Below are 25,893 nucleotides of genomic sequence, written 5' to 3' on the forward strand. Positions count from 1 at the left end.
ATTATCTTTTCTTCAATGAAAAGATGAACTTCTCTTTATCCCAATTGATTTATCAAATTCATGAATTTTTGATGAAGTAGGGGTTTTGAGACAAGAATCCTAAAAGTGATATTATATAATATTCTGAGAACTTGAAAAAAGAAATAGTTAATATTAATATGACACCTTTATGTATACTTTTATTCTCTCTCTCTGCCTCCTTTCTAGTTCAGAAGGATCACAGACATATAGCAAATTCTTTTAACTCTAACATGGAAGTGGCCCTGTGGCTCAAGTGGTAGAGCACTAGCCTTGAGCTGAAGAGCTGAGGAATAGTGCCCAGACCCAGAGTTCAAGCCCCATGACCAACATACATACATACATACATACAGTGGGTTTTTTAACTCCATAACATTACATGTGGTATGACTAGTTGCTTCATACACCTTTAGCCATCCTCTTTTCACTACAGGGCGCCAGGCATGTCCACAATTCCAATATACTTCCCAGTAAGACTGTCTCAAACCTGTGGTTTGGAAACATCAATAGTCTAGGACTTTGCTGGTTAACTTTGTGTCAGCTAGGTCATAAACTACATCTGATTAAGGGGGAAGAACAGTTGATCCACTAGTTTAAACATGCCATGGCATTATCCCTCTTTTTCATATTCACCAGATAATTACTAAGTATCCAATGAACCAGGCATTTTGCTAGGTGCTGGGTCCCGGACCTAGCCATAGGTACTGCTTACACAGGTTTTATGGACTTCTTATTTAACCAATGAGAAAACAAGTTACCTTCTCACTGACAGGACACAGTACCATAGTGCCAGACTGGACACTGAGGAAGGGGTTCCCAAAGAAAGTGTGACTGGGCTAAGATCTCAGCCATGAGGAGCTGACCTGGTGACTGAGGCCAATGGAAGAAGATTGCAAAAGCTGGCAGGCGGCAGGAGGCGGTAGGCTGATCTCGAGGAGAGGAAAGAAGGCAAGCGTGAGGACAAGGGCAAGGGTGAGCAAGGACAGACTTAGAGAGGGGACAGGCAAGACCATGCGCAAATTTGGTAGGGCATGTTAGGGATTCATATGGACCTTATCCAAATGAAAAAACTGAATTTTAAAACATTTTAAAATCTGGATTTTCTTCACTTTTATTGAGGAAGATCAGAATTACATTTTGAAATGCTAACTCTGGACACAAAATATGGGAGCACATTGGAAGTAGAACATAGAGAGGGCAAGAAGAGGCTGTTGTTCTGTTAGTACAAAAGACAAATGATAGCCTGGGCTAGGGATGTGCAAATAGGCCAAATGGTGAGCACTCTAGAACGAACAGAGTTGAGAGGAATGAGGATGACTCCTAGGTTCTGATTCTGCTTTTTAATGAGCAGGGAGCATGTTAGCAGAAGATTTAGGGAGGACTGCAAATTTGGTTTGGGATATCTACGTATGAAGTGTATGTAAACTGCTATAATCCTGGAGTTTAGGACAGTCCATGGACAGCAAAACAAACTCTGTAATTCTTCGTGAATGGTCAATCATCAACCTAAGGGCATGTGTGAGTCTTAAGTACAGGTGGAGGAGAGAGAATGAGTAGACTAGGTCTGTCTTGAAGATCTTAACATTACTGTTTCAGAGGATGAAGACTGGCCACCAAGAAAGCACTGCCAAGGTTACGGAGGGCCTACCCAAAAAAACAAGCACCTAGACACTTTCAAATACAGGAACTCAATTTTCTCAGTATTTGACAGTTTTTGAGTATGGCTCCAATTATTTTAATTGACTGCTAAATACTAACTACTGCTACCAAACACCAGCAATGTACAAAAGACACTGTCTGAACAATGTACCAACTCATATTGGCAGATGGTACAAATAAGAAGATAAAATTCCCTTTCTGTTAACAACTAATATTTAGTACTCAGAATGCTGTAAGACCAGTTTGAAGATTATTCGATAACGTATCAGCGACATGATTTAAGTAATAAAGAAAGCTTAGCTTCCACCTACAACCAATTATCTAACCTCTCTTCACTCCATACACACTCAACAACACTGAATGCATGTGATAAACTTAGTTAATATGCTGACTCCAACACGGAATACATTGTACCAGTAGCTCCAGAGACTTCCTCCAGTCTGCAAGAGTCCATTGGTCACCATGCATTCCCGGCTGAGATATGTATTTTCAGAAACAGGCATTCAGTAGGTCATAACAATTTCTTCTAAGCATTCAACAACTTCTCAACCAATTACATCAAACTTTCAAGACCACCACTACAAAGGGTCCAATCACTAGCAATGTAGAGCTCAAGAACTCTCCTCCATAGCAAATGTACCCACACCAATTGTCACAGTCATGAGTAGATAAAGACAAAGGCATCTTCTTGATCAGCTTATTCTCTAGAATATGGTTTATATTTCCCTATGGTGGTTTCTTAAGAAGCAGTGCTGCTTTTAGTAATAACACAGAACAGATTTTTAAAACCAGCTTTGGCAAATACTAAATTTCTTACCCTTAATATCTTCATTTTAATTTCTTCTCGGAAGAAAAAAAATCATGTCTGAACTTGCAACTCTAACATATATTCCTACTGTTTAAGAGAGTAGGTAGAACTAATTTGAAACCTGTGTCTAGATTTTTTTCTTTACTATGGTCCAAAACCATAGCATGTATATCCTAAGAGTGAGCACCTAAGGAAACAGTACATACTAGCAGAGCAAAAGCACAGAGGGTAGAACAAGTTTGTCCCTAGTAACTACTAACGTGGAAGACCAGTTACTTCCTCAGTAAGTTCTGAAGATATTATTATACTTATTAAAAGAATAGAGTATGAAATGTTGTGGATGAGATACAGAGCACTAATTAATCTGGGTGCCCTCCATATTTCTGTGTTGTACAGCTGAAGATGGCACTGTGAAATATGTTAATGCTACAACAAACCAACCAAAACAGAGGCTGTGCACTCATGACCGTTGTCTCTACCGCCCAGACTACATCTTGCAGAGGTTCCCAAATGGTGAATGAATGAAATCTAAAGCAGTAACAAAGGGATAAGGTCTAGCAATATTCGAAGTTTCCCTCCTTGTATGATCAATATGAATGAGCTTCTTTTCTCTCTTTTCACTTATAATATGGCACAAATAAATCTGACAAGCATCTAATACTGATCATTTATTTATTTTCTTGGATTAGGAAGATATAAATAACATATACTTATATTAATGCCCATACAAGTCCAGATTATAGAAAGGTATGTATCATAGACATATTTTCAGCTAGTGGTCTATTAGTCCTCCTGCAGAATGTCCTCTTTAAAATTTATTAATTATTCTTGATTATTTTGAAAACTGAAAAAGGAGGTCGCACAGAGAAATGAAGAGTAGACTTTGGAACTGTATTGACTTGGGGTTCAGTCCTAGTTCTGTCTTACAGGGTTACTGACACTGAGTTTCACCATATCGAGTGAGTTTCTATCTTCTGAAACAGAAATTACAGTGCCTTAAGAGTACTGTAGTGGCCACGAAACAAGATACCACATACAAACTCCCTGGTACACAGAAGGCAAGGAAAGTGACATTAAATCTATGTCTATCTATATGCTCACTGTTCATGCTTTAAGTAACAGGTAAAAACCTCTTCTATTTTACAATCTGAAGAGTATGTGACTAAGATGACTGCTTGAAATGAATCATTTAATTTGGTTCTGATTTCATGAAAAAAAGAGTTCTTAAATTATTTCCTAAAGGAAACTCTGGATTATATTCAACCCATTTAGTTTTGTTCTTTTTTTTTTTTCCCCCTTTTGGCAGTTATGGGTCTCAAACCCAAAGCCCTATTTGGCAAGCACTACCACTGAGCTACATGGTCAGCCACTGTTTACATTTTCAAGTAGCTTTAACTTTTAACTTGGGACATATACAAAAGGAAGCTAGCACTAAGGAAAATAACCAAGTCTACCCCACATAGTATATGTGATTTAAACAAAGTAAGACATTCCAAGGTTAGAGATACATTAGATGTGGAATGCCTAACGAGCCCCTGGAGGTTATTACTTTCTCATACCATGTTTTCCCATTGCCTTCCATACCAAGAGGTATTCTTGAATTAAAAAAAATAACTGAGTACAAAATGCAAGGCACTGTTTTCTAACTCAGCACTTCTGAATGCTTCATACATTACCTTAGGGCAGTCCATTACCCCTTAACTGCTCGTACACCACTATTTGTTCTCTGGATTGCACATAGACAGTGTCAAGAACTGATTAGCAGATTCAGTCTAGGCAAGCTGTAGCTGGCTTTCTGTTCTTGTTGAAACCAAAAGAACACTCCTTTCTTTCTGCATTTTGAAATCTTCAGGTCAACAAGTCAGCGACCATTTCTAAAACATGCAACATATTATGCTTGAGGTGCTGTAGAAGATGGGAAAGACTATCAATGAACAGGGCTACTTCCTGTTTTTCCTATCTAACAAAATGGAGTTATTACAGTATATTGGAAATCATATATTAAGGAATGTTGGTTAACCAGTCACCCTTGCCAGGATCAGATATGAAAAGAAAACAAAAGTTGGCAACAATTCTAGCTCTGATATTTCTCTTCCAGAATTATACTTAATAAGGTTAATCTTTGAAAAATGCATTAATTTTCTTGCCTGATTTAAAGTGAAACTTGGAGACAATTCATAAGTGCAAAACTTAACCAATTCACTTAAGACTGATCTATTGTGACTGCCTCCAGCCTTTTATTTAAAAAAAATTACCAACTTAATTCTTTAAGATTTATTTTTAGGTATTCTTGTATCTCCTCTTGAATAAACTGTCACTAAATATTTTTAGCTTCTAAAAGGAAGTGAAACTGAGGGCTATATGCAGATATGAAAAAACCTATGAAATGGCTTTTGTTTTAAGCAAAAACTAACATTAACAAGTACAGTGTATCTTGTTCTTTCATGGGGCCAGCAAATTGATAGTTTGGGTTTTTTTACGTTACAAAAATAGGATGCAGTAATTACATCTACCAAACTCACAATAGCCTGTTCAATGAGAGTAACACTGTAATTTTTCTTCAAAGACAGTAAAGCCCCTAATTCTATAATATGAGGAAAAATACCTAATGCTTAGACATCACTTACCAGCATAAAACTCACTGATTTCAGTTAGTACCCCCAAAAGGGGGGGGCAGACACAAAATCAATGAATATTGTCACAGAGCTTATGGCTTACAAATACCCTTTCTACACTTCCAATTTATATATTCAAAGACCAGACTAAAAGAAAATATGAATTTTTTAAAATCACAGAATTCTCTTAAAAACTATACAATAAAGTCTTTAAATAGACAGATGGGGCTTAGGCAAAAATATTTTTTTAATATTTTAAAAATATTTTAAAATCTTAGCTTAAATTTTTTTCTCTAATTTATGAATATAACTACTGTCATAAAAGGAAAATGTAAAGTTCAACTGTAATATAAATGCAAAATAAAAATGTACAGTGCAGTTTCACAGAACTGCTTCTCATCAACTGTTTTTCTGAAACTTCAAACCATAAAGTATAACAACACAACATATACAACATTAATGACACTTTTTATATCAACCAATTCAAAGGAATTTCAACCACTCACAAAAGCAGAAAAAGAAAAAGCCAATCCATTATATTTAAAAGGGTTAGGGAGTCAATATTTTTACTACAAATGAAACTTTAACATATGACATTATGCTTACTAACATTATTTTATAGCCTGTGCAATTATAACTACTTCTAAAAGTGCTAAAATTAAGCATGGATTACCCAGCCACTTAATTCTACCTGCCTTGACCTTACTACACCTATTTTGTGTCAAAACAATATTAAACAACATCTGGGCATTTTTACAGTGGTTGCCTTTACATTCTACCCATAGCTCACTAAACTGACTAGAATTACACCCAAAAGATACGGTCTCATAAGACTAGGTAAATTTACTTTCTCAAATTTGTTTTTTTTTTTAAATCTGGAGTAATTTGTGCAACAATGGCCTTCTAAGAATGATTTCTAGTTAAGTTTTAATCCAATCTGCACAGAAACAGGAAACCACAGAGGAGCCTAACTGCTGTAAGAATGATACGTGTACAAGTGCACGCAGAACTGCACAGTCACAAATCTACTTTTGTCTTAACATTGCGAAGCTGCGGTGCCGAGCACAAGTTTTTAGCTTTTTATTTTTTTGCGCGTGGGGGGGGGGAGCAGCTTCCAAAACAGACCGTGATTTTACACACACACACACATACTTACACACACAAACACGCACGCACGCACGCAAAGGTCAACTTACTTTAGCTAATGACTCAAACCCAAGGACTTCTTTCTACTGTCAGATTCATCTTAGAATTAAGACACGTCCATAGTAAACACCAGTGAATTCTACAGGGCACTTTGCGGGGTGGGCAGCATGCTATGCCCGTTCAGATCGTGCGGTTTCGCACGGGCTGATCAGTCTATAAAAACCAACAGATTCTACCTATCACTCGCAAAAAGTCATTTCCTCCCACAGAATCCACCCCCCCCCCCCCCCCCAGCAGCCAAAACAGGGCGAGGCCAGCCAGTCCCGGGTCTACACTACCTGACACAGCAAGCTTCACCCGCACCGGAAGACCGCAGCCCACCGCACGGTGGGCCCCGCCGCTGGGCGTGCGGCCCGGGTCGCCGCACGGAGCGGGAAGCCCCGCACCGTCCCCGCCGCGCCGGAGGCTGCGGGGAGCGCTCACCGCCGCTGGGGAACTGAATGGCTGACACATCCGGTCCCGGCTCCCACACCGCTCCTCCCAACGCAAACTTCAAAGGCCAAACGCAAACTCCACGCCGCAGTCACCGGAGTCGCGGCGGGGCAGTTCAAATTCCCAGACGCACCGGGCGCCCGGCGGGGCGCGGCGAGGAAAAGGGAAAGGAGGGGGCGCGGGGCTCCCCTCGCAGACCGCCCACCCCGCGCTCCGCCGCGCTGACAGGCGTCCCCGCAGCCCCGGGAGCGCGGCCCCGTACCTGCCCGGGCCGCTCCCTTCCCCGGCCTCCGGGTCCCCCACCCGACCTCGGGCTTTCCCACCCCCCCCCCCCGTCCCCTGAGCTTCTCCGACCACCGCCCGCCCCGCGACACCCGCCCCGCGGCCCAGCCCCGCACTGCACCCGGACTCCCCACGGAACCCCGGTATCTCGACTTCTAACACCCGCGCGCCCACGGGACCTCGCAGTGCGCCTCGCACGCCTGTCACATGTCCGCAAACAATAACAAACTCCCGCACGTCCCCGTCCCGTCCCCGGTGCCCCGGCGCCGCCCGACCTGAAGGGCTCCAGCGGCGCCCGGGCGCGGGTCCCGGAGAGCGGCGCCTAGTGCCCGCTTCATCCCGCCGCGCCGCGCCCGGTTCATTCATTGCCCCGGCCCGCCCCAGCCCCGCCGTCCCGGCCGCGCGGCTCACCCGGCGGGGGCCGCTGCAGGAGACGACTCGGCGGCCGGCGCCCGCTTCTCCCCGGGCTCGGCCCCTGCGGGAATCCGGGCGGCCAGGTCCGGCGCGGCCGCCGGCTCCGCTGGGTGGGCGCCGCCGCGGCTCGCGGCTCCGGGGGGCGGCGGCACCGCCACAGGCTGGAAGCCGCTCCCGCCCGACGCCGCGTCCGCGGGCTCCGGGGACGGAGAGGTGGAGGAGCAGGGCGGCGAGGCGGCGCCGAGGAGCGGCGGCTCCGGCAGCTGGTCCAGCTCCACGCTCCGCACTTTGCGCATCTGGCGCCGCCGCCAGTCCGCCCGCTCGCGGCCCGCGCTGCCCGCCTCCCGCAGCAGTCCCGCGGCTGCCGCGGGCGCACTGCTCGCCTTAAGGGCGCCGCCGCCACCGCCCGCCTCCGGGCTCGCTGCCCTGGCGCCCGGGAATCCCGACGACGAGGCGCGATTCCCCGCCGCCGCCGCCATTTTCTCTCGCGGGCCACATTCGCTCGGCCCCTGCGAGGGAGGGAGGGGGCGGGGAGAGCGCAGGGGGCGGGCGGACCGGCGGGCGGGCGGGCGGGCGCTGCGCCGTCGGCGTAGGACCGCCTGCGCTAACTGCGTGAGCGCGGCCGCTGGGGCCGGGGCTGGGCGGACCCCGGGCGGGCGGCGGCGCAGGTGGGAGGGGGCGGGCCGCGCTCGGGGCTGCGCGGGCGGAAGGGTCGCGAGGTGAGCGCCGCCGGGCTCCGCTCGGCCGTGTTCTCCGGTATCCCGGGCCGTACTGGCGAGAAGGAGGCGCCTGAGCGGCCGCGGGGTGCAACTTCCCCTCGGCGGCAGTCTGGGCCGGGCTCGGCGGGAGCTGGCCCCGTGGGCGGAGGAAGTGATCGGTGGGAACTCTGGAGTGCGGTGCACCGCGGGGACGCACGCCCCGGTCTCCTCGGCAGGGCGGCGGGGTCCCCGCGCGAGCCAGCCTCCTACCCCTACTCGCGAGCTCCGCTCCCGGCGCGCAGGTGGCGCCCGGAGACGGCCGCCCGCCGCCCCGCGGGGCCCGGTTCAGAAAGCGTTTCCTCCCTTCGGCCCCGCACGCTTGCGTGGGTTTCTGTGAGACCTGGCCCGAGCCCCTGCCCCATCCTACCGGCGCGAGAGGCGCAGAGGCGGGGGTTCTGGGGACCCGGCCCCCCCACCCCGCACTTCCAGCTGTCCAGGGAAGCGCCGGCGAGTACCGAACCCCTGGCGTCTGGGGCTGGAGCCAGGCTGTGCCAGGAAGTGCAGGATCGCCTCGTGGGTGGCCAGCCTGGGGCCCGGCCCTCCCCGGATCCGATGCTCCTCTCCGCACGTCCCGGTTCCCGGCAGAGTCAGGTGACACGCCGGATTCCCCGTCCCCTGCCCCCGCAGCACCCAAGGTGACCCTTCGGAGCACTTTCCCCAGAGTCTCTGAGAGGAGAGATGCTCGGGCAGGAAGTCGGGACTGAGAGGTTCAGGACGTGGCTCTCTTGTTCATTCAAGTAGTGTTGCGTTTAGTTCTTTTTTTTTTTTTTTTTTTCTTCCTCTATAAAGTTTGTCTGACATGGGCATCTTCTCAGAACCCATGAGCAGTCTCTGGATTGAGATGTGGAACGTGGGGGGGGGGGGGGGGGGGGGGAGGGAGGTAGAAGGGTTTTTCTTCCCGAGCAGGAAGAGAGAGCTCTTGTCATTTCTGTGCTTAAGTAAAAGCCTCAACTATCTGCAGCACAGTTGTTTTGACTTCTCGAGATGAGATCACATGAATGTTAACTGAAGAGCAAGGTGCTTTCAGAGAGGTTTTTAAAGAGCCGTGATTTCGAAGGAGCCCAGTGTTTTGAATTGCACTGATACCTGCTATGAGTCTTAGCACAAACTTTTTTGGAAGTTTAGATAAATCTTAAAAAATGTTAGGTCTCCATTTAGGCTGAAATTATATGCTCTTTTAATGCAGTCAAGCATATCATCCAAACCAAACAGTAATTATTTCCCAGGTCTTCCCAGATTGCCACACCCACCAAATGCTAAATTGAAAAGGGTAAACTTTCCTGGTTTCTACTTGGTTCTAAAAACCAAACCAAACCACAACAACGAAAAGCCCACCCACTTTTCAGTTTGCACACTCATACTCACCACACTTAGTTACCTGTAACCAAGTCTGGCCAAAGAAGCAAGTTAAAAAAGAGTTTAGCAAAAGTTTGACATGCAAATGTGTATGTTCTTGTGTATATTTGTGTGTGCCCGTATTTAGCCTTAAACTCAGAGCCTAACACTCTCTCTTAGCTTTTTTGCTCAAGGCTGGTGCTCTACCACTTACACTATACCTCAACTTCCAGCTTTTTTCTACTTAATTGGAGATAAAAATCTCATGGCCTTTTCTGCCCAGACTGGCTTTTGAACCAAGAACTTCAGATCTCAGCTTTCAGGGTAGCTAGGACTACAGATGCAAGCCACTGTCAGTGTCCAACTAAAAGTCTGACTTTTATGTCTATTTTGCATTGATTGAAAGTGGGGACCCAGATGAGAGGGATATTAAATTCAGCATTATCAAGTAGCTACAATTCTCTGACCTCTATCACTCAGATACCACCATAGTAACTGAAAAATTGAACCCATGTTAGATAAGCACTTTTCCTCTTTAACCACACTTCTAGCCCAATTTTCTTGAGATAATCAAATGACCTGATTAACTAAAAAGGGCATCCTCCCTCTGCTACCTTGTTAATCAAAAATCTTTGATGATCAATCAATGATATGTTTTTCTACCTGACTTTGAGACTTAATCATGATTAAGCCCACATCTCTAGTTTTGGTGCTGTTTGGCTTTTACTTTTTATTGATGTACAATGATGTATGTTAAATATCAGGCTACTGAATTGCCTTAATTTGATTTATTCAATGACATAAGAAGTATCTTATTTCATCCAGTGTTGCTTCTAAACTGAAAACTCCAATGATTATTTCCAATCTCTTTATGTCCATTATCACTTAGATATAAACCCTGAAGTGATTTCCCGTACACTGTGACAATTTCAGAAACCTTTATGCCAGTGCTTTTCCAGATCACCTTTCCTCACCCAGCGCTCTTGGGAATTGCTCAAGTCACACCTGAGTTACCACCTCAAATTCATTTATAGGATCCATTTAAACACTGGGCATTTGCTTGTTGTACACAGATACTATAGACACTAAAATGAAAAGACATACACTGGCAGGCATTTCAGCTTGTATACTATTCAGTATATATATATTCAGACACTTATTCAGTACCTCTTGCATGCATGCAGGAAATCTTTGCCCTCTTAGGGGATATCTTTGTTCTTATTCATTTTTACAAAAATATTTTCATCTATAAATATTTTGATGGTGAGTATGTATGGGGCTGATTCGGATAGAATTTCAGATCCATGAGCTTGTGAATGTGTTCACAACATAGCTCTGTGAACTCTTAGGTAGACATAAAGGAATTAGAATGTAACCTTGACAATAGTCCAAAAACTGGTACTCTCCTAGGCTTACAACTATTTCTTACGTAATATTTGCTGAAGAACTGGAGCTAGACTTTGGTTTCTCCATGCTATTTCTAAACACTATACTTTCCAGATGTTTTCAGATGTTGTAAGTCAGGAAATCTTGTCATCTGTGGTATAATTGGTCCCCCAAGTCTTCTACCTAGCTTCTAGTTTACTGGTTGCGGGCACTGGCTGTAGTTGGTGTGCAAGACACAGAGGCATACCACAGCATAAGAAATGCATGGCCAGTGCTGGTGTGTACCTGCATAATTCTGGTCCCACTGGGTGAATTAAGGGCCCAAAGAATCTATTGAACTTGTTGACAAACTTGAAAAGACATAACCTACTCAATTAGATGTAATTCAATTATTAAAATGCTGAAACATGAGTGCAAAAAATTTTTCTAAATGAAAATGAAGCCAAATGCTTTGAAAGATTGAACAAAAGTGAGAGATGGAAAAACATGTCTGACAAACTAGTTGTTGATAAGACCATTTGATCAAGAAGAAAATCTAGAAGAATTTACTTTACAAATATCTGAAAATACTTACTTTGCTTTAAAGAGACTGAAACTAAACATTGTAGACAAGGTGAAATTTGAAAAAGACTCATAGAATTATAAAGAGTGAACCACACTATAAAGATCAAGGTCCTATAGCTAAGTCCCAGCCAAAAATCTCACATAAATCAAAACAAAACTCTGTTATTGCTAGGTTCCAGTAGCTCACAGTAGTTTATGCCTTTAATCCTAGCTACTCAGGAGGCTGAGATCTGAGGAACAAGGTTTGAAGCCTGCCCAGGCAGACAAATTACTGCAATTCTTAATCTCCAACTAACCAGCAATAAGCTGGAACTAGAGGTGTGGCACAAATGGCAGGGTGCCAGCCAAAAATGAAAAGCCAACTGAAAATATGAGGGCCTGAAACATAAAACCCTGTTATTAATTTACAAAATAGTTAAGATATATATGTATATATATTACAAAATATATATTACAAAATAGTTAAGGTATATATGTATATAATTCCCTTTTATTAATTAATTATCTAAGTTTTATTGTTATTATTAAGGTGTTTACAGAGGGGTTACCATTTCATAAGTCAGGTTATGAGCACATTTCTTTCTTTTTTAGATAATGTTACCCCTTCCTTTGATTTCTTCCAGTTTCCCCCTCCCATCCCTGTATCTAAATTTTTGTTATGAATTCGCATGTACAGTACTTAAGACAAGAAACTAAACTTTGTTACAAAAATACTGAAAATGAGTCAAATTGAGTTTTTATACTTAAAACTACAACTTATTATATTTAATCCATCTCAGAATTAGCAAAAAATGATCCCACTTTACAAACATGCTCTGATTCTTTAAAATGGTCACTAACTTTTTTGTTGTTTTTTATTTTTCAGATATGGTCCCGGACAGTCTGGAATCACAGCATTCTGTCAAACACACACCACCACTTCTGACTTATTTGCTACAATGGGGTTTTGCTAACTTTGGTCTGGACTGGCCTCTGACTGCATTTCTTCCAAACACTGCCTCCTAAGTAGCTAGAACTACAGGGATTAGCCACCATGCTTGGCTATATAATTATTTTTCTAGCTTTTATTTCAACGAAATTGCTAATTGTGTTGCTTTTAACTAAGGTTTTTACATAATTTGTGTCTGATCATGTAAAGCAATTCAACTCTGCTTTCTAGAGGGCAAAAATCAATTTTAAATTCCAAAGTAATGAATATCAAAATCTCAAAACTTAACTAAGTACGTAGAAAACCTTAAAAACTTGGAAATTTAATGAAATGTTAGAAAACATTAAACTAAAATGATTTTCACTTTTAATAATCTTGTCACCTTGGGATAGCAACACACTTCATATGTTTTGCCCAAATCAACATAAATGCAAATTTAAGTCATATGTATCTTTGAATCTTACCAAATGTCTCTTAGTATTTGTGTGCCAGTGTAAAAGTTGCCCTGATATCTACATAGTTGGGGGGCAGGAAATGGATCACAAAAGAGAAATTGAGAGCATGGGTACTAAGATGACCAGAACATATTATGCTCAGGAATCCATTTTTGAAATTTGAAGGAGAAGCTGAGACAGGTTAGTACATTTATTTCTTCTTTGAATACTTTTGGCCAAAAGATTCTACCTTGATCCCAAGGCGACATTGCTCCCCAACTTGCAAACCTTGACTATTCGAGGCCACAACAAGACATGGGAAGAGGTGTTCTTGGGGTCTGTAGGGTATTGCTCCCAGAGCAGATGTTTAGGCAGATGTAGGCCATGCTGAGCCACCACTGTGAACCAGCACTGACTTACACAGCAGTTGAGTGTCCTTCAATCAATTCATGTTTCCAACCTGTGACACACAGTGTACTGGAAAGTAGAAAGCCAAGGGCACAGTCTTCTCCTGCCCAGGACTTAGAGAGGTGCTTGCCAGGGGCTAGACATTCTAGGTGCCAGGAAAAGAGAAAATGAGACCATGAGACCTTTCCTTAGCTAACATCTAAAGCTAACCTGGGTCAGAACTGCTTGTGTCTGCCTCTTGTCTTTTCTTTTCTGTTCAGTTCTTTTCTGTTCTTCTCTTTTCTTTCTTCTCTCTCTCTCTCTCTCTCTCTCTCTCTCTCTCTCTCTCTCTCTCTCTCTCTCATGAGGGAGAAATTGGGGTTCAGGGGACACTGAGGGCCATAAAGTCAAAGGCATTGAACATTTGAAATAGAAGCCCCTGAAAAGAAAAGAAAATGTTTCCAGTACACAGAAATAAGTGTTCATGAATGTTAATTTATTGAATCTACATATAATGCTAAGAAGTAGGTAGTATAATTATCAAGGTCCTACAGATGAAGAAAGTGAAGCACAGGGAAGCTAATTCCCAGGGTGGTTCAGAACTCAAAGGTGCTCACCATTATGTCAGACAGGCGAGACTCGAACTTAGCTATTCAGATTCCCCAGCGCTTTCTTTTAACCTCAAATTACAGTGTGTATTTCTTATTATTAATACTAATAAATGTTACTGTTTTCTTTCCTGTAGTTAGTTGTTATTCTTTTGTTAGTGAACATAAAATAGTCATGAATCTCTGTCTCAATGTAATTTTTCTTATTTTTTTCTTCCCTTTTTTGGTCTGAGATCTGGACTCAAACATGGTACTTGATTCTTTCACTTCACTTTCTAGTGCTGTACCAACTAAGCCTTGCCTCCAACTCCTTAATGTAGTTTTTTAAAATTTCTTAATGTCATAAATAAATTAATTTCTTTCTTTCTTTCTTTTTTTTTTTTTTGGTTGGTCGTGGGGCTTGAACTCTGGGCCTGGGCACTGTCCCTGAGCTCTTCAGCTCAAGGCTAGTGCTCTATCACTTGAGCCACAGCACCACTTCAGATTTTCTGGTGGTTAATTGGAGATAAAAGTCTCACAGACTGTGATCCTCTGAATAGTTAAGATTACAGGCAAAAGCCACCAGTACCCGGCTTCATAAATTTCTTAAGTAAAAAATTTGAGATCATTATCTTATATTTTATCACATGCTCATATTTATATACAAATTTTGTGTTTATAAGTGCTAATGGCAGAGACTAAACAGCTACACTATCAACTACATTCCATAGTCAGTCACTGCTCCCTGTACTAAGTCCACAAGGAAGTCGTAAATGCCGTCCACATATGGACTCTGTGTTCAGAAAAGTTGGGACTGTGCAGCTTGGCACATGCCGGGTATGTACAGAGCTAAACTGAGCCTCATTGAGTTCTAGGCCAAATCAGCCAGGAGAAAGTTGTTCATTGCTGTTTAGATTTTGTTGCTGGTGAAGAACAAGCTCCCCAGGGTTTCAAAACCAGAACTCATGGGCTGTGTCTCTACAGTTCAACAGAATCTCACTCTCCAGAGCAAGTATGTATAGCCAGGGAAGGAACCTCTGTGTTAAACCAATTGGTGCTCATGAAGAAGCTAGACTGTTTCAGGATACTTAGGGCTGATGAGGAATTTAAGTCCACCCACATCTGCATGTCGAACATCTGTCTCCAGGCCTAAGAAGTTGGAATACCCCTCTGTACCTATAGGGCTGAACAGAGGGGTCCTGTAGGAAGTCATTCTGTGTGTGTGTCCAGTGATTGTAAGATTGGCTCAGTGTTCACGGTGCTAAGTTGACGGTTTTCAATTTGAGTCTGGACATTTAAAGCTGAAAAGAACTCTTCAAAACCAAAATCTCTTCTGGGATTCTGGGCTTGAAGCCTGGGTGTCAGGTCCAGGATTTGGGTCAGGAAAAAAATTGTGGTTCTAAATGCACAGCACCTGTCTGGAGCCTCAGTGCATACCTATCCCACAGGCTGGCTTGAAGAATTGGCTGTGGGCACAAAGACAGGCGTCAAAGGAAATGGCATGGTCAGACGTTTAACCAGAGTCACTTTGGGCTTCAGTAAAAGCAACTTCTGAAGATCTCTCAGAGGTGCTGTGACACTCTGCCTCCTGGCTACCAGTCTTTCTTTTTCTTTTTTCTTTTTGAAGTTTTGAGTTCTTGAGTGTTGGTTAAGAAATTGTTTATGTTATAGTTGTTTAATGATCAATGTTCTTATTGGGCATTTCTGGCTTGGTAGGTAGTTTTCCTCTCTCTCTTTCCCTCCCTTCCTCCTTCCCTCCCTCCCTCCCTCCCTCCCTCCTTCCCTTCCTTCCCTCCCTCCCTCCCTCCAGGTGGATACCTGTCCTCTGTAGTGATGGTGGCCATTTGGGTAGAGATGAGCCAAATGCTGTTCAGCTGGCCCAGGGGCAGCCACTCACACCCTGGCAGGTTTTCCCACAATCCTCTGCATGTCTCTTCAAGTCCCACTCAGTGCTATAGGAATTGTCCCACTTATGCTTCTTCTATGCACACCATTTCCATAAAGTGCTGTTTTACAAGAGAAGACTGAGAAAATGGCTGGTCGGGGGCTCCAGGACATCCTTCAGTTGGACGGCAGTGGAATTTCGGTATGGTTTTCAAATCTTTTCTTACTGTTCAATTTACTATGCCATCTTGCAGTTGGTGGCTCTTGATCAGGTGCCTGTGGGAATGCTGGGCTTTTGGCAGGATCTTGCCACCATGGATCTTAGGCAGCTGGTCCTCTCAGGCAGGGCCTTTGGGTTCCTCAAGAGCCCAAGGCACTGGGGCTGGCTGAGGAGCCCACTGCTGAGTTTGAAACTGGAATGGCTCCTGCATAGCTGTCAGCCCTCTGGTAAACATTATACTACAAGGTCTCCACCAATATACCGCTGTGAATGAGTATTACTTTTTTTTTTTTTGCCAGTTCTGGGGCTTGAAGTCAGGGCTTGGGCACCATCCCTGAGATTCTTTTTTGCACAAGTCTGGCACTCTGCCACTCCACCACAGCACTATTTCTAGCTTTTTCTATGTATATGGTATTGAAGAATAAAACCCAGGGCTTCATGCATGCCAGGCAAGCACTCTACCACTAAGCCACCTTCCCAGCCAAGTATTTTTAATTTTGGTGGTTGTGGGCCTTGAACTCAGGGCTTGAGTGCTGTCCCTGAGTTCTTTTGCTCAAGGCCAGCACTCTACCACTCTGAGCCACAGCTCCACTTCTGGTTTTTGAGTGGTTAATTGGGGACTTTTCTGCCTGGGCTGTCTTTGAGCTGTGATCCTCAGATCTCAGCCTCCTGAGTAGCTAGGATTATAGGTGTGAGCTACGGCACCCTGTATGACTATTAATTTTTTTAAAACCTAAAGTTCTAAGTTGTACCAAACAAAAAAAATTATTGATCAGACACAAAAATTTACCTTTTTATTATGTACCCAAATTATTTACACAAAGAAATGAAATATAGTATCTTAGCTTAAATAGCCCATGGAAATGTATGGTAGAGACAGTTAGCATCCCACAAAATATCCTCTCTACCCATTACCAGAAACTTGTAACTGGGAAGCAACTGCTTAGCCAAGGACTGGGCATCCCAGAATGCCTTGCAGCTAGGTATGCAAACCATGGCTTTAAAGAGATGGCTCAGGTGGATACAAATGGCATCAATGGCCTGGGGATAGCAAAGTAACAGAAAATTGGGTCCCTGAACATCTGGATGGAGGACAGCCACCTGGACAACTTCAGCTTTTATTGTTCTGACCCATTATATGTTTAGATTTACTTGGCATGACTATTTACCATAAGTAATTCAATATAATTTTCTTTATTCTCTGATCTGTGAGACTTCAAGCTTTCTATGACAGACACAGAGACAAAAGGACTTTGGTGTCCACTGGGGCTGTGTTTGAATCTCGGCTCTTTCAAAACTAGCTGTGTGACCTTTGGCAAGCCATATACCTTTAGTCATTATTAATATTGGGAGGTAATAGTCACTGTTATAACTTCATACTTTCCTCTTACCCTTACCATGACTTTGCTGCATACAAACCAGATTTCCATGGTGGTATCTATATCTTGTGGCCTGTGAAGCTGGCTTTGCTGACTGTATGACAGACCAGTGTTAGAAGACACAGAGACACAGTGGTACACTGCAGATGTCTGTTCCAACTTATGAGAACTTAGAGTACTCACTTTCCCCAAACTCCAAGTTCAGTGATGTCACTCTAGTAGCTTGAAATTAGCAGTGAGAATATTTATACCTCAGAAATTGGCAAATACACCGGGAATCAGACCATTTCCACTCTCTCCCAGAACTGGTTGTTAAACATTGACCAACGTAATATATACTAGCTGGATCACCCGTTGGGTGTGTTGTTCAATGGTTTCCAGATTTTTTTTCTAGCAGGATTAAGCTCCTAAGGATTAAGCCTTGACTGGCTGTCTTTCCCATCTCCATTCCTGTCAGAGTTTCTCTCACCTCCTAAATCCTGGAATCCTATTTCAAATTCTGCATTTAGGGGAACTCAAAGTAGGAGAGGAGACAGCAATAAATAAAGTTGAAACTGTCAGAAGTCATAGGGCTGGGATGTAGCTCAGTGGCAAAGTGCTTGCCGAGCAAGTGCAACATCCTGGGTTTGATCCCCAGTACCAAAAAAGAAAAGACAAAAAAATACAGTTAAAAAAAACCCTAAAAATAAAAAAACCTAAACAAAAAAAGTCATAAACATGTAGTAGGTACTCTACAAATGCTAGATCTTTACTATGTTGAAATATACATATATATGTATATATGTAACTCAAATATAACAGCAGTCATAATAGAATAATTAGCCATAGTAGGAATTAAAATTGTGCATTTAAAATTCAATTGTCCTAAACATATGAATCATCTTGAAGGACATTTATTTTTCACTATTTTAATTAGCTTTATCATAAATAAAAACTATCTTATATATATACATTTTAGAAAAATAAATGCAAATAGATAAAGTGAGCTCTGGTACATAGTTTTATAAGACAGATCTTCAGGATCTCTTTGCGGGGAAATAAAAACGAAATGTTTTGAAGTCTTTGACATGTTTTGTTTATTGGTCTTGATTTTACATGATCAACTTTTGGTTTTGTATGGCCATTTCATTTAGATACTTGCATTGACCTCATATTTTATGTCATCTCTGAACAGTGACCCATACCAGCGTCCTGATATTCTAGAAATACATGACAGGTTTGGACTCTAGAAAGTTCCCTCAGAAGCTCACCATTACAGAGTTATTTACATAGATAGAACCTCAATGGCTATATTTTCTAGTGCAATTGTAACAATTCTTATATTTCACTGGTAAATGAAGTGTGCTATAGTTTCTAAGGCTGATGTGTTAAAGGCTTTTTCCCACTCTTGCCAGTGGGAGGTAGAGCTACTGGAAAGAAGTTAGGTCACTGAGGTCATGCCCTTGAAAGGGATATTGGGACTCTAGCCATTCCCTTTACTTAACTTCCCTGATGCCATAAGGTGAACAGGCCTCCTCCATCAGTAACCCATGCCATTTTGATTCTTTCAGGGATTTTGTCACCGCAATAGAAAGATGATTGTCCCAAAGTCTTATGGGCACCAGTTCTTCTGGAAGAAGAGAAGGGTCAGCTTCTGTGACTGCTTGGCTGGCCCCTTTCTGTGGCCACAGACTCCTAGGCACTGGAGCCGCTTTTCAGAGTGGTCCCTTTCAAACTCATCTGGGTTTGGGTCCTTCACTTGCATCTCTTCCCTTGTTTTCTGTTACTGTTTTTGTTTGACCTGAAAGGAGGAATCTCAATATGCCATACATGTTCACATTAATGTTATCAAGAATGATAGTAATGTTAATCGAGCTAATTAACTGTCAAGAGGCCATTCTTGGTGATAGAGGATGGCATAAAATAACTACTGGATTCCCAGTGAAAGTCCACAGCTATCCTTCCTTGGACAAGTAGCTATTAGATTTGCTGCCTCCCTTCCAAATATATACCCAGGAACCTGGGCTGCTCAGGGAATTTATTCATATCTCAAAGAAGGTTTTTGTCATTAAAAAATGCTATTAAAGTATTTAATCCTCCTTTTAGTCTTGCTTGCTTCTGTGCTTTGCCAAAACCAAGTAGATTATTTTGAAAGGAAGAATGCTACTAGATGATCCAGAGAACAAGATAATAAATTGACTATAATTATTGGGGGAAAGACAAACATTAGGAGCAAAAAAAAATTAGGATGAATAATTTAAGAATTAATTCAACTAACATTTGCTAAAGACTTTGTCTGTTCAGTGTTTGATTTCAGACTGTCAGCCCATTTAATTCTTCCTTAACTCCTCATCACATTAGAAGTGTTTATGGCCATTTACAAACTTAGAACTGGAAGCTCAGAGGGATTGCTTTATCTCTTGTTGCACATCACTTTACTGGTAAATTGGCAGGATAGGCTTATAAGTCTAAATTCAATGTTCTTTCGACTATATAGCTTCCAGGAAGAACAAATGTGTTCTTCGCCTAACAATCAGATATCTCTTAATCAGTCAACTAATAGTTATCAATATTAGGTACTGGTATATTGGTATACTGCTTATTAGTCCTAGAAGCTACAGCTTTTGAGTAAGGACAGTGTAGTACTCACTGTCCTATTTTGAACACAACACATTTCTCAGCAGTTTGCTAGGGTTGGATGTTTAGTTGGTGTTAAAGGTAACAGAATCATTTTGAATGATGCTGAGTAACTCAAACAGGGTCTCTGCCTGTCATCTTCCTCATCAACACTATGATTTAATGAGAAGCTGGTGTTTCAGTATGGTTTGTCCCCATATCATTAGAAGTATCCACATGTATAATAGGCACGATGTCATACTTCTACTTTTACATTTTCCCAGCTTTATCCACTGAGTACTTCAGTCATCTTTTTAGTAAGTACATTCCAAACTTCAGTCCTTTTCTCTCCTGAAGGAACTTGCATGCATAGGGAAAACAAAAATCGAATAAACATGCCAAGAAAACCACTTTGCTTTATAAAGCAAGCCGAAGGAATGTTAATCAAACTCCCTCCCTATATTAAATGCTGGGTTGACTCTAATTTGGAAAGTTCCAGTTGCAATCCAGATATAATCTCAGAAGTTGCACATACCTGAAAAAGGCAGCAGTTTTACTTATTCTCCAGCTCAGATGCTCATATTTGTTATTAGCATTCAGTTGGGCTGATAACAAGTCCATTGGAGAAGGTCAACTGGAGGTGGCCTCTCCAATCTCCTCATCAGTGAGCAAGATGAAATGGCAGATGACAATCTCATTGTTCTACAAAGCTTAGCTTTAAAGAAGTTCATAAGTGAAGTTGTTTCTCCTTCCTGATGTGCTTCTCTTTCCCAAGTAATTAAAGTATAATTGAACTCAAAAATTCAAAAGCTGCCTAGGCCTAGAGTTCAAGCCCCATGACCGACAAAAAAAAAGTATTTGGGATGGGAAGGTGGCTCAGTAGTAGAGTGCTTTCCTTGAATGCATGAGTCCCTGGGTTCGATTCCTTAGCACCACATAAGCAGAAAAAGCCAAAAGTGGCATTGTGGTTCAAGTGGCACAGTGCTAGCATTGAGCTGAAGAGCTGAGGGAATGTGCCCAGGCCAGGCCCTGAGTTCAGGCCCCGCAACTGACAATAAATAAATAAATAAAAATAAATAAAATTTAAAAGCTGAGTAGCCCTCAATGTTTCATAACGGAAGTATGATCAGTTTCCAGTTTGTTCAAATGCATGGCAAAATGATACTTTACACAACAGCAATTGGCATAGGTTTTTTTTTTTTTTTAATTTGTTACAACCCTCCCCAATACATACATCACTAGATTTGAGAAAACATTCTAAAATAGTAGCTTTGGTCAAATAATCTGAAAATCCAGTCAGTAAACCCAAGTCCGTTTTTTTTTTCTTTTTTGAAATGATGAATCAGCTTTGTTGAACTTGAAACCCCAGAAGAACCTGTGGGCAATTTTGTCTTTTTCTCTAGGAACTGAGGGGGTGGGGGTGGGATGGACATGAAGAGATAGAACAGCAGTGAAACTTCCATCCCATCCATACCTTCTTACTGGCTATATTATATCCCCTTAAGAAACCTCAAATATTGCTCATTTCATTCTAGGACTGGAGAAGAAGTGAAAAGCCTAAGATGGCCTTCGATTGATAAATGGATTTCTTTCCTGAGAATGAATAATTCAGGATTCAATTCAACTAACATTTGTTAAGGGCCTTTTATCAGACTTGGAAATGGAGGCTTAGAGGGATTGTTTTAAATCACTTAGCTTCTTTCAAATCACTTAGCTGGAAAGTTGGCAGTTGCAGCTCTTAAAGGTAACAGAAAGCAGAGCCTAGCAGTGGCAAGTGAAATAGGTAGGTTTGGAAGAAAAAGAGGGAGAAACAATTGTAGAAGTCGCTTACAATCAAGGCATAGCCCTCTCAACATTGTTTCTCAGCACCCCTCCAGGCCATGTGGCCTATCTAGTATTTTGGAGCTTGCGAGCTCCTCACAGCTACCCCAGGATTGGGCAGCACTGCTCACTGAAGTAGACAATTGTATCCCCCATTTCTGGTTGGAATTTTAACCATTATTTCCTCCAAAATGCTGTCCAATATGTTTTTTTAAAGCCGTATAGGGATATTAGCCTTCTACTGCTTTCTCTTAGATTTCCCTTTTTAAGATGCATTCTTTATAATTTTAATTGATACATGATTGTACATATTTGTGGAGATGCAGTGCAATATTTCAATACATGTTTACAGTGTGTAACAATCTGATCAGAGAATTAACAAATTCACCTGTTACAGGGTTTTCTAGGAAATGGTATTATTGGAGTGTAATCAATATTTTAAAAGAAATTCAATAGTTAATATCAGAATGCAGTACCTGAAGTAGAGACAGTGTGAATCGTGTGTGTGTGTGTGTGTGTGTGTGTGTGTGTGTGTGTGTGTGTATACATATATATTCAGGCTATCTGGTGTTTTATTTCTTAGATTGAAGTGAAAAAGGATTTAACAACTGTGAATTTTGGGCTGGGAAGGTGGCTCAGTGGTAGAGCGCTTGCCTTGCATGCTCCAGGCCCTGGGTTCGATTCCTCAGCACCACATAAGCAAAAAGAAAAAAGCCAGAAGTGGCACTGTGGCTCAAATGGTAGAGCGCTAGCCTTGAGCTGAAGAGCTGAGGGACAGCGCCCAGGCCCAGAGTTCAGGCTCCACGACTGGACCCCCCCCCAAAAAAACCAAAAAAATAAAAACAACAACTGTGAGTTGAGGACTGTGGAACAGGACCAGCATTTATACATTCCAATTTTACAATACAACAAACATGAATTCATTGACAGTGAATTTACTACATGAAAGTTCACCAAAAATCAATTCCATGAACCATCCATTTACTGAGTTATTAATTTACCACATTGCTGGGCACGTTTCCCACATTTTAGTTTCCTTGGAACTTTGCTAGAGTTCTGTGGTTGGAGACTTGTTAAACCTGAGTGGCCAGCAATTATGACTAGCAGTCTCATCAGTTTTGCCTCTGTCCATTTCAGCTCCGGCCATATGAGTGTCTCTTGACAGAGCTGTGGGTGAGTTTTGTAATAATCTTAAAAAGGTTATCATTTGGCAAACTGAGCTATTTCTATTTGTAATAGAATCTTTCTTCTCTAATCCCATCCTCATTTTCTCTGAACCACCCTACAATATGACATTCTATGCTGTTCTCTGATGACCAATTGCTCATAATAATATCATACATGTTTGAATGGTCATATTATATATCTCACATATGTATCTCATGCATGTTATATATATCTCATATATATGATTATCATATATATATCATATATATGAGTATAGACTTTAGAGTCAGATTGTTTGGGTTTCAACCTTGACTCTGCAACTTTCTTGGCTGTGCAACCTTGTACAAATTACTTAATCTGTATGTACATTGGTTCCCTCATCTATATAATATGGAGGTGGAGGATTATAATAGTACCTACCTTATGGAGTAAGTGTGAGAAGTGGATGAATTCTAATATGTAAACACTTAATTCTTGGTAAAACAAAAGTATGACAAAAGTATCAGACATAATTTTTAAAAATTATTTATGGGTCATGGGGCTTGAACTCTGGGCTTGGGCACTGTCTCTGCATTGTTCAGCTCAAGGTAGGCACTCTACTGTTTGAGCCAGAGCATCACTTCTGGTTTTCTAGTGGTTTATTGGAGATAAGAGTCTCAGAAACTTTCCTGCCCAGGCTGGCTTTGAACCATGATCTTCAGATTTCATCCTCCTGAGTAGCTAGGATTATAGGCATGAGCCACTGGTGCCCAGTGACATGATGGTCCTTTATAGAATAATATACATTAAATATCTATAAAGAAACTTTAGAAATGATCTATTTGGGGATGAGATGGGAGTATAGTTTAAGTGGTAAAATGCTTGAGAAGCAGACATGAATCCTGGAGTTCAATCCTCAGAACTTATTACAATTACTCTCTTTCCTTCCTTCCTACCTTCCCTCCTTCCTTGTTTTTTTTTATTTTTTATTTTTTTTGGGTCCAGTCATGGGACCTGAACTCTGGGCCTGGGCGCTGTCCCTCAGCTCTTCAGCTCAAGGCTAGCACTCTACCACTTGAGCCACAGTGCCACTTCTGGCTTTTTTTTTCTGCTTATGTGGTGCTGAGGAATCGAACCCAGGGCCTCATGCATGCAAGGCAAGCACTCTACCACTGAGCCACCTTCCTAGCCCCTTCCTTGTTGTTTTTTTAAAATAGATTTAGGTTTCTTTTTACTCATTAGCTATCAACTTGAAAGCCTACTTTTTCTACAGAGAGGGTTATCAATTAACCATGGATTGTTTATAGAGAACCAGCTGCATCTCTCCCTTGGCTACATAGAACCAAGGGCACATTCAAAAGTGGTATTAAAAAAAGCTTGTAATAGAGTTAAAATAATGCTGCAGACATAGGACAACTCATGAAAATAATAGCCTTGTCCAAATAATGTTGTACAGTTACATGATTAGAGAAGAGCACAGTATACAACTGTGCAGATTGTATGAAGTGAGTGATATGGAAGATATAATTCTATTTTATTTTTTTTTCGGTGAATGCCCTGTGTTTTCAGGAAGTGGTCTGCAATCTCTCCTCCATGTTCAGGCATTGAACATTTTCCATATTGCTAAGAATCTTTTCAATTCTCTTCGATTTCCCTTCTTCCTTCCTCATATATCCACTTTCCATCCTTTCTTGCAGATTTCAGGTTTTTTTTTCTAATTTATGTACCTGTTCCATTCTCTCTTCCTCTCCTTAAAAAAAGGAACTTTTACCAATAAAAATAGTTTCATCATAGGTCCCATGGTTTCCCTTATTTGCAATATCTAGTATATGTATGAGTCAAGCAGAAAGGGTCAGATAAGGTGATGTTAGGAAAATGAACCCTAAGATATGTATTTAAATGTTTTTTTCTTTCATGCATTTGTTTCTAACGCATTTATAAGATTATTTCATTGTTGCTTTGTATGTCCCTCCTCCACAGTATAACCCCTTCTTTCACTGAACTTGATGTTGGTATAATTTGTGGAGGGGAAGGGAAAAACAAGTCGTTTAAATAAGGATACAGGTAGACCCGTTGCAACAATGAGAAGTACAAGTTGTCATGTGGAAAACAAACTTTACAACTTTGGTGGTGGGGGGGTGGGGGGAAGCTGGGAAGGGATGGGAAGGGTAAACAAAGGAGGAGGCTACAATGCTTGATAAGAAATGTACTCATTGTCTTGCCCATGTAATTGTAACCCCTCCGTACAGTATTTTCACAATAAAAAATATTAAAAAAATTAGTTTCAGGACTCAACCAAGATTTGTTATGGAAAATAGTGTACTTTTCTACTTCCGCACACATTCTTCTCTCCTCAAAGGTAACCACTAATAGGTTGTTTAGCTGTGTATTTTAGTGTGTAGCTTCATGTGTTTGTAGAACATGCTGTGTTGCTACTTTTTTTTTTTCTTAATTTTATTTTATTTTATTTGAGAACATACTGTACAGAGGGGTTGTGTTGCTACTTCTTGATTGTTTCATGCTAGGCATACTCTACGATCTTTTCTCTATAGCAGAAGAGAATTTAGTCCCTCTTCCTTGCTTAATTTTCACCAAAAATTCCCCCATCTGTTTCCAGAGTTAGGTGTAATTTGCTTCATGTAAGAATTCAGTGTTGCCATGATTATAGGCCCCATTCATTGATAATCCAGGTTTCCCTGGAGTTAGTGTTAGCTGTTGTTACTGTTTGTTTTCATGTTTATGTTTCTAAATGTTTCAGTGTAGTTCTCCTACTTTGGGGCAGTGATCGGTTCACCTTTTAGAACCTCGGGATTTATTCTTAATCCCTATGAAATATTAGTTTTGTTCCCAGCTGTATGTTTTGATCACATACAGGTGTATGTATTGATCACAACTACCCTTATATTATGACATTGCCTTTCTACTATTAATCTCTAAGGCCTAGCACACTTCCAAAGGCTCAGGTAAGGCAGCAACTTCAGCTGTCCATTTGCATACTCAGAATTCCCAGATTATTTGTGTCTGCAAATGTCCTT

At 41.8% G+C, this 25,893-nt stretch overlaps 1 protein-coding gene and 1 long non-coding RNA gene across 2 annotated transcripts in view; one reads left to right on the forward strand and one right to left on the reverse strand.

The window, feature by feature from the left end:
* Map3k1 (mitogen-activated protein kinase kinase kinase 1) overlaps positions 1-7,918 on the reverse strand; it is a 67,285-nt gene extending 59,367 nt beyond the window's left edge. Inside the window, exon 1 of the mRNA XM_042690895.1 lies at positions 7,432-7,918. Within this exon, the coding sequence (XP_042546829.1) occupies positions 7,432-7,913 (482 nt within the window). The 5' untranslated portion in view covers positions 7,914-7,918. The remainder of the gene's footprint in view (positions 1-7,431) is intronic.
* A 755-nt stretch (positions 7,919-8,673) lies between these two features.
* Positions 8,674-13,970, forward strand: LOC122117305. The gene is made up of 2 exons (XR_006149117.1): positions 8,674-8,783; positions 12,343-13,970. It is a non-coding gene; the product is annotated as an uncharacterized LOC122117305 (long non-coding RNA).
* The last annotated feature ends 11,923 nt before the right edge of the window (positions 13,971-25,893 follow it).

This window comes from Dipodomys spectabilis, unplaced genomic scaffold (assembly GCF_019054845.1).
Source record: "Dipodomys spectabilis isolate Male_0828 unplaced genomic scaffold, ASM1905484v1 ptg000140l, whole genome shotgun sequence".
Taxonomy (NCBI): domain Eukaryota; kingdom Metazoa; phylum Chordata; class Mammalia; order Rodentia; family Heteromyidae; genus Dipodomys; species Dipodomys spectabilis.